The sequence below is a fragment of the Coregonus clupeaformis genome, chromosome 19, assembly GCF_020615455.1.
Source record: "Coregonus clupeaformis isolate EN_2021a chromosome 19, ASM2061545v1, whole genome shotgun sequence".
NCBI lineage: Eukaryota > Metazoa > Chordata > Actinopteri > Salmoniformes > Salmonidae > Coregonus > Coregonus clupeaformis.
The window spans coordinates 58,333,455-58,343,239 of record NC_059210.1 but is presented as its reverse complement, the minus strand read 5'-3'; the positions used below and the strand labels follow the sequence as shown (position 1 = coordinate 58,343,239).

Here is a 9,785-nt window from a genome sequence, read left to right as displayed (position 1 = left end):
GGCCCTGAATCCGGACGTCCGCGGGTAGCCAACAGGGTATCCAGGCGAATTGACATGTCCACCAGTTGGTCGAAGCTGAGGTTGGTGTCCCTGCAGGCCAATTCCCGACGCACGTCCTCCCTCAGGCTACATCTGTAGTGGTCGATGAGGGCCCTCTCATTCCATCCCGCGTTGGCAGCCAGTGTCCGGAAGTCCAGTGCGAACTCCTGTGCTCTCCTCCTCCCCTGTCTGAGGTGGAATAGACGCTCACCCGCCGCTTTACCCTCTGGTGGATGATCGAATACTGCCCTGAAGCGGCGGGTGAACTCTGCATAGTTGACAGTAGTGGCGTCTATTCCCCCCCACTCGGCGTTGGCCCACTCCAGCGCCTTGCCGGACAGACAGGAGATGAGGGCGGACACGCTCTCGTATCCCGAGGGCACAGGGTGGATGGTTGCCAGGTAGAGTTCAACCTGGAGCAGGAAACCCTGACACCCGGCAGCTGTGCCATCATAAGCCCTCGGGAGCGAGAGCCGAATCCCACTGAACCCCAGAGGTAAAGCGATGGGCATAGCCGATGGTGGTGGTATCGTCGGAGGAGGTGTAGGCAGACCCCCTCTTTCCCATCGCTCCATAGTGCTCACCACCCGTTCCATGGCGGTGCTGAGAGCCTGGATCATGGCCGCTTGTTGTTCGACGCGTTCTTCCATTGATCCAGCTGGCACCGTCGCTCCTGCTGACTCCATGTGTGGTGTGTGATTCTGTCAAGGTGACGTGTATGCGGTGAACGAAGTCAAGCGCAGGACACCGAGCTACTGGCAGACGTACTTTACTTGCACAGTAATGAACATACAAAACAAAACCTCCTAACAGGGAGGAACAATACTCGCATACAACAGCAACTGCCGACCTCACGGAAAACAATCACACACAACAAACAATGAGAGACAGGGGTTTTAAAAGGGAATACAATGTAACATAATGGGAAACAGGTGTAAACAATAAAGACCAAACAAGACAAACACAGAAACATAGATCGGTAGCAGCTAGTACTCCGGGGACGACGAACGCCGAAGCCTGCCCGAGCAAGGAGGAGGAGCAGCCTCGGCTGAATCCGTGACAACAGCCAAATATATCAAAATCTGACTTAATCCTTGCATCAATCTAAGTAGTTCACCCGTGCGTCAATCTAAGTAACATAATTTTAAAAATCCCCATCAAAATCTGTCACTTTAAACTAGAGATATATTTTTTGCTTGACCGAAAATCGGTCTTCTCACAAAAACGTCTGTAGCGTCCGAATGGTTTGGCCTCCAAACTAATATAACCACTCTATGGAAAAACGATGGTGTTCTCTGTTCTGCTCTACAAGCCCCACGGGACTCGTCTGAAGTCAGTAACGCTGATGTGCCAACTTCTGTCTGTAGTGTCCGAACCGTTTGGGCTACACACTAATATGACCCAACTGTGGAAAGAGGAGACTCTCACGAACACGTCTGCATTCCATTGACTCCTATACCACATCTATGGACCTGAATGAATTAGATTAGAACACTTGGCTCCCATCTTTTATGACATCATCTCGGTCTCCTTCTGTACGTCAGCCTGGGCTTGTGTGTCAGGCCAGACCCCTCAGGATCCAGACACCCTGAGCTAGAAAGCTGGAAGGGAGTGGGCAGATGAATGTAGGTAATAACGTGCTGCTAAGTTCCATATTGTATGGTTAGAATGAAACGTAGGAGCCTAAATGTATTATTTGTCTATTAAAAGTATCCATTTTGAATAAAAGTAAAAATGGAGAGGTACTTATTTAATTCAAAACCATGTAGAAAGACCTGATTCTATCAGTGTGTTAACAGTTATCCAAAGTTACGGTGCACTTTCCTCTTCAAGAGAATCCCCCATTCCATGACACTGACAGTAGAAACCTTTTTGCGTGAAGCCAAATGTACATAAATGAAAGACAACCATAACCATCTGTTCTTTTTAGTTGTTGTTGATTTGAAACCTTCTGTTATCATATAATGTCGACTACTACTGTGTATTTAGATCAGTGTTTTGGCCTTGTCTGACTGGGGACATTACAAACCTTACTTTGCTGTGTGTGATTAGTCTCCTTAGGCAGACGGGTTACCTCCCACAATGTTAACTATGTTCAGTGCTGTTACTCTAGGTCTGGGAAGACTAGTGTGTGATGGGTCTTGTGAAGAGGGAGCAGAGCTGTTGTTTTGTCAACTCTGAAAGGACCAGCACTTTGTGTTGTCACATTGCTTTAAGGCATCGTGCATAGAGTATGAGGCGGACAAGGTCTCTTATCTTTCAGACACAGACAGTGCGGCACATAAAAGCTGAACAGACAGACCGAAATGTGTTCACGCACACAGGCACACAAACGTACACACTAATGCACACGCACTAGACAAGTTATAGTCGTACAAAAATATGGAGCTTTTTATTCTGGCTTTTTATTCTTCACAATTTGTTACCGTAGACATGCACAAACTGTACTCCGAATGTACATTTAGTGTGGAAATTGTTTGCAACTTGCTCAAAAGTGTCACTTTCTATTGTCTATGTCATTAATATAGGCAAACACACATGCAAATACAAATGTTTTGTTTTTTATTAGTAGCAAATTCTTAATAAGAAAATGTGTATAAGATTATATATAAGACAATGTAGGTAATAAAGAACACTTGGCTCTGCATTGCAGTGCTAGCTGTGCCACTAGAGATCCTGGTTCGAATCCAGGCTCTGTCGTAGCCGGCCGCGAACGGGAGACCCATGGGGCGGCGCATAATTGGCCCAGCGTCGTCCAGGGTAGGGGAGGGAATGGCCGGCAGGGATGTAGCTAGGTTGGTAGAGCATGGCGTTTGCAACGCCAGGGTTGTGGGTTCGATTCCCACGGGGGGCCAGTATAAAAAAATAATGTATGCACTAACTGTAAGTCGCTCTGGATAAGAGCGTCTGCTAAATGTCCATGGAGGTCAGATACACTGTATCCCCATGACAGAGTTTGTGTGTATTGGGTTCTCATACGGTGATGCCAGGTTAGTCACTGGTATGGCCCGTTTCATATTGGGTTCTCATACGGTGATGCCAGGTTAGTCACTGGTATGGCCCCGTTTCATATTGGGTTCTCATACGGTGATGCCAGGTTAGTCACTGGTATGGCCCCGTTTCATATTGGGTTCTCATACGGTGATGCCAGGTTAGTCACTGGTATGGCCCCGTTTCATATTGGGTTCTCATACGGTGATGCCAGGTTAGTCACTGGTATGGCCCCGTTTCATATTGGGTTCTCATACGGTGATGCCAGGTTAGTCACTGGTATGGCCCGTTTCATATTGGGTTCTCATACGGTGATGCCAGGTTAGTCACTGGTATGGCCCCTTTCATATTGGGTTCTCATACGGTGATGCCAGGTTAGTCACTGGTATGGCCCCGTTTCATATTGGGTTCTCATACGGTGATGCCAGGTTAGTCACTGGTATGGCCCCGTTTCATATTGGGTTCTCATACGGTGATGCCAGGTTAGTCACTGGTATGGCCCGTTTCATATTGGGTTCTCATACGGTGATGCCAGGTTAGTCACTGGTATGGCCCCGTTTCATATTGGGTTCTCATACGGTGATGCCAGGTTAGTCACTGGTATGGCCCCGTTTCATATTGGGTTCTCATACGGTGATGCCAGGTTAGTCACTGGTATGGCCCCGTTTCATATTGGGTTCTCATACGGTGATGCCAGGTTAGTCACTGGTATGGCCCGTTTCATATTGGGTTCTCATACGGTGATACCAGGTTAGTCACTGGTATGGCCCCGTTTCATATTGGGTTCTCATACGGTGATGCCAGGTTAGTCACTGGTATGGCCCCGTTTCATATTGGGTTCTCATACGGTGATGCCAGGTTAGTCACTGGTATAGCCCCGTTTCATATTGGGTTCTCATACGGTGATGCCAGGTTAGTCACTGGTATGGCCCCGTTTCATATTGGGTTCTCATACGGTGATGCCAGGTTAGTCACTGGTATGGCCCCGTTTCATGTTGGGTTCTCATACGGTGATGCCAGGTTAGTCACTGGTATGGCCCCGTTTCATATTGGGTTCTCATACGGTGATGCCAGGTTAGTCACTGGTATGGCCCCGTTTCATATTGGGTTCTCATACGGTGATGCCAGGATAGTCACTGGTATGGCCCTGTTTCATATCGGGTTCTCATACGGTGATGCCAGGTTAGTCACTGGTATGGCCCCGTTTCATATTGGGTTCTCATACGGTGATGCCAGGTTAGTCACTGGTATGGCCCCGTTTCATATTGGGTTCTCATACGGTGATGCCAGGTTAGTCACTGGTTCGGCCCCGTTTCATATTGGGTTCTCATACGGTGATGCCAGGATAGTCACTGGTATGGCCCCGTTTCATATCGGGTTCTCATACGGTGATGCCAGGTTAGTCACTGGTATGGCCCCGTTTCATATTGGGTTCTCATACGGTGATGCCAGATTAGTCACTGGTATGGCCCCGTTTCATATTGGGTTCTCATACGGTGATGCCAGGATAGTCACTGGTATGGCCCCGTTTCATATTGGGTTCTCATACGGTGATGCCAGGTTAGTCACTGGTATGGCCCCGTTTCATATTGGGTTCTCATACGGTGATGCCAGGATAGTCACTGGTATGGCCAGGTTAGTCACTGGTATGGCCCCGTTTCATATTGGGTTCTCATACGGTGATGCCAGGTTAGTCACTGGTATGGCCCAGTTTCATAATGGGTTCTCATACGGTGATGCCAGGATAGTCACTGGTATGGCCCCGTTTCATATTAGGTTCTCATACGGTGATGCCAGGTTGGTCACTGGTTCGGCCCCGTTTCATATTGGGTTCTCATACGGTGATGCCAGGAGAGTCACTGGTATGGCCCCGTTTCATATTGGGTTCTCGTACGGTGATGCCAGGTTAGTCACTGGTATGGCCCCGTTTCATATTGGGTTTTCATACGGTGATGCCAGGTTAGTCACTGGTATGGCCCCGTTTCATATTGGGTTCTCATACGGTGATGCCAGGTTAGTCACTGGTATGGCCCCGTTTCATATTGGGTTCTCATACGGTGATGCCAGGATAGTCACTGGTATGGCCCCGTTTCATATTGGGTTCTCATACGGTGATGCCAGGATAGTCACTGGTTCGGCCCCGTTTCATATTGGGTTCTCATACGGTGATGCCAGGAGAGTCACTGGTTCGGCCCCGTTTCATATTGGGTTCTCATACGGTGATGCCAGGTTAGTCACTGGTATGGCCCCGTTTCATATTGGGTTCTCATACGGTGATGCCAGGATAGTCACTGGTATGGCCAGGTTAGTCACTGGTATGGCCCCGTTTCATATTGGGTTCTCATACGGTGATGCCAGGTTAGTCACTGGTATGGCCCAGTTTCATAATGGGTTCTCATACGGTGATGCCAGGATAGTCACTGGTATGGCCCCGTTTCATATTAGGTTCTCATACGGTGATGCCAGGTTAGTCACTGGTTCGGCCCCGTTTCATATTGGGTTCTCATACGGTGATGCCAGGAGAGTCACTGGTATGGCCCCGTTTCATATTGGGTTCTCGTACGGTGATGCCAGGTTAGTCACTGGTATGGCCCCGTTTCATATTGGGTTCTCATACGGTGATGCCAGGTTAGTCACTGGTATGGCCCCGTTTCATATTAGGTTCTCATACGGTGATGCCAGGTTAGTCACTGGTATGGCCCCGTTTCATATTGGGTTCTCATACGGTGATGCCAGGATAGTCACTGGTATGGCCCCGTTTCATATTGGGTTCTCATACGGTGATGCCAGGAGAGTCACTGGTTCGGCCCCGTTTCATTCATCCCTTCTATGTACCTTTAATCTTCTTCTTTTGGGTCTATTTTTCTATCAGAGTCTTTCCTATAATGTCCAGCACAAACCAGAAGTTGTACAGATGTTTTTATTTTGTGAATTATATTGTAGATACATATTAAAATTGCAGTTATTGATAATAATATTATTATTATGTCTGTGACAATTTTGTTTAGTCTTTTTCAATAAAAAAATAATAGAAATCCTCAAAAACTATTGAAACGGAATGATTAGTGTTTGTTGAATGTGAACCACATCAATTACAAGTGGTTAAGTTACAGTATAGGTATATACACTGCTCAAAAAAGTAAAGGGAACACTTAAACAACACAATGTAACTCCAAGTCAATCACACTTCTGTGAAATCAAACTGTCCACTTAGGAAGCAACACTGATTGACAATACATTTCACATGCTGTTGTGCAAATGGAATAGACAACAGGTGGAAATTATAGGCAATTAGCAAGACACCCCCAATAAAGGACTGGTTTTGCAGGTGGTGACCACAGACCACTTCTCAGTTCCTATGCTTCCTGGCTGATGTTTTGGTCACATTTGAATGCTGGCGGTGCTTTCACTCTAGTGGTAGCATGAGACGGAGTCTACAACCCACACAAGTGGCTCAGGTAGTGCAGCTCATCCAGGATGGCACATCAATGCGAGCTGTGACAAGAAGGTTTGCTGTGTCTGTCAGTGTAGTGTCCAGAGCATGGAGGCGCTACCAGGAGACAGGCCAGTACATCAGGAGACGTGGAGGAGGCCGTAGGAGGGCAACAACCCAGCAGCAGGACTGCTACCTCCGCCTTTGTGCAAGGAGGAGCAGGAGGAGCACTGCCAGAGCCCTGCAAAATGACCTCCAGCAGGCCACAAATGTGCATGTGTCTGCTCAATCGGTGAGAAACAGAATCCATGAGGGTGGTATGAGGGCCCGACGTCCACAGGTGGGGGTTGTGCTTACAGCCCAACACCGTGCAGGACGTTTGGCATTTGCCAGAGAACACCAAGATTGGCAAATTCGCCACTGGCGCCCTGTGCTCTTCACAGATGAAAGCTGGTTCACACTAAGCACATGTGACAGACGTGACAGAGTCGGGAGACGCCATGGAGAACGTTCTGCTGCCTGCAACATCCTCCAGCATAACCGGTTTGGCGGTGGGTCAGTCATGGTGTGGGGTGGCATTTCTTTGGGGGGCCGCACAGCCCTCCATGTGCTCGCCAGAGGTAGCCTGAATGCCATTAGGTACCGAGATGAGATCCTCAGACCCCTTGTGAGACCATATGCTGGTGCGGTTGGCCCTGGGTTCCTCCTAATGCAAGACAATGCTAGACCTCATGTGGCTGGAGTGTGTCAGCAGTTCCTGCAAGAGGAAGGCATTGATGCTATGGACTGGCCCGCCCGTTCCCCAGACCTGAATCCAATTGAGCACATCTGGGACATCATGTCTCGCTCCATCTACCAACGCCACGTTGCACCACAGACTGTCCAGGAGTTGGCGGATGCTTTAGTCCAGGTCTGGGAGGAGATCCCTCAGGAGACCATCCGCCACCTCATCAGGAGCGTACCCAGGCGTTGTAGGGAGGTCATACAGGCACGTGGAGGCCACACACACTACTGAGCCTCATTTTGACTTGTTTTAAGGACATTACATCAAAGTTGGATCAGCCTGTAGTGTGGTTTTCCACTTTAATTTTGAGGGTGACTCCAAATCCAGACCTCCATGGGTTGATACATTTGATTTCCATTGATAAGTTTTGTGTGATTTTGTTGTCAGCACATTCAACTATGTAAAGAAAAAAGTATTTAATACAATTATTTCATTCATTCAGATCTAGGATGTGTTATTTTAGTGTTCCCTTTATTTTTTTGAGCAGTGTACATATTTGAGCCTTCGTCTAACAACAGCAGGCCCCAGCCTATACAGTGCCGTTAGAAAGCCAAAGCATCTAGCTATGTTTGTTACGGTATCTATGTTTGCATAAGGTGTGGAAAATATCTCATTTCTAAGTGGATTGATTTTGCCAAGGATGTCAGTTTTTGACTCATATACTGCATCTGACATGACATCAGAGAGAGAGAGAGAGAGAGAGAGAGAGAGAGAGAGAGAGAGAGAGAGAGAGAAGCCCTGATAGAATGAACTGGACAGGGGCTGCTTGTGTAGCAGGCTCCCCCAAATTTAGACCAATGGCCCAGATTCCAAGCTGTTCGCTGTCAGAGCTCACACCATCCATTTACATTAATTCACCAAACTTGACTGGCTGAAAAGTTTTGCGAAGCCCGCAGAGACACTAAGCTATATTAATCCCCCTCCTCTGTTGGAAATCATTTTCAAAGACAGGCATGGAAGAAACGCTTCACTTTGGTAAACTATGGAAAAAGAGAACAGTTATAATATGGTCCTGAACTGCAGACTACTGACAGGGGACAATGTTAAGCTTTTGAAATTAATTCAGTTGTACTAAAAACTATCTTTAGAGTTATAGTGTGTGCATTTGTAAATTGTGTTGATTCATACACAAGCATGGCAATGTGAATCTTAACATATAGTCAACGTCTAAAAGAGAAAGAGGACAGAGAGTCTCAGAAAGAGAACAGCCCCACCCCAGCAAACCTTTTTATGATGCGTTTTCATTCAAAGTTCACATGAAATTCCCAGGTCATTTGCTTCATTCATAGATTGTGTTGATAATAGCAGCTGTGTGCTCTGATGCCGGTTTGTCCTCTGCACTACAGGCTAGCACATATTACGTAACCACCCCCCATAGTCCACAACTCCAGAGGGGATAGAAAGTCTACTCATTGGTTGTTAGAGTTACAGTAGAAAGACACAACCCCTAAATCGACTCAGGAAGACATTCAAAATGTATTCATATATATACATTACATTTTAGTAATTTAGCAGACGCTCTTATCCAGAGCGACTTACAGTTAGTGAATACATATTTTTTTTATACTGGCCCCCCGTGGGAATCGAACCCACAACCCTGGCGTTGCAAATGCCATGCTCTATCAACTGAGCTACATCCCTGCCGGCCATTCCCTCCCCTACCCTGGACGACGCTGGGCCAATTGTGCGCCGCCCATGAGTCTCCCGGTCACGGCCGGCTGCGACAGAGCCTGGATTCGAACCAGGATCTCTAGTGGCACAGTTAGCACTGCGATGCAGTGCCTTAGACCACTGCGCCACTCAGGAGGTTATATCATCAGTATACCTAGAAATGAGAGTGTTCGTATCTTCCACGGAAACACATTTATTCAACAATATAACAAATTGTTTCCAACTGTAGGCAGGAGTCTGACAGCATGAGGGGAAGTCAGAAGATCGATCAGACAGCCAGGGAGGCAGTGAGGTCATTTGATTTGGTTCTACTTATGGAGCGGGTACAGCCCTGGGGCTTTTTCCACATTATCCAATAAAACATCACCAGAGATCAGGCTCTGAATGCTGTGTTACATTACCTTTTGCTTTACTTTTTTACTTTTACAGATCCTCTATGAAAAATCCTCAGTTAGACCGCCCTCACATGGATCAAGAATTCCTAGACTTCCTGGCATGTGTTACTAGACTTATACTAGTTGCCCAAAGTATCCAGCATCAGGATTGTCACAGCCATGAGGGGAGGTCCCAGGTCCTAGTCGACACCTTTTGCCCCAGAAAGTGCCTGAAGTGAATTCCAAACTGAGTGAGCAACTCACACACACACACTCACACACACAGCTCCTATGCTGGGTCACCCCATCAACTCAGTGATATTGACACGTGATCGTACCACAGCAGTGTGTGTGAGTAATGCCTTGGGTCAATTCCAGTGGTTACATCTCTCTGACCACTTAGTTAGTTGTGAGTGTTAACCGCCATGTTAGAGTGATTCAGTTTCCACCCTCTGCAGTCAGGAGTTGGAACGTTAACACTGTTGGCCTAGTA

At 47.4% G+C, this 9,785-nt stretch overlaps 1 protein-coding gene across 1 annotated transcript; it reads left to right on the top strand.

The window, feature by feature from the left end:
• The first annotated feature begins 4,424 nt into the window (after positions 1-4,424).
• LOC121550997 lies at positions 4,425-7,793 on the top strand. The gene is made up of 3 exons (XM_041863491.2): positions 4,425-4,590; positions 4,990-5,969; positions 7,735-7,793. The coding sequence occupies exons 1-3, from the start codon at positions 4,442-4,444 to the stop codon at positions 7,791-7,793; spliced, it is 1,188 nt and encodes a 395-aa protein (XP_041719425.2). The 5' UTR covers positions 4,425-4,441.
• Positions 7,794-9,785: the final 1,992 nt, after the last annotated feature.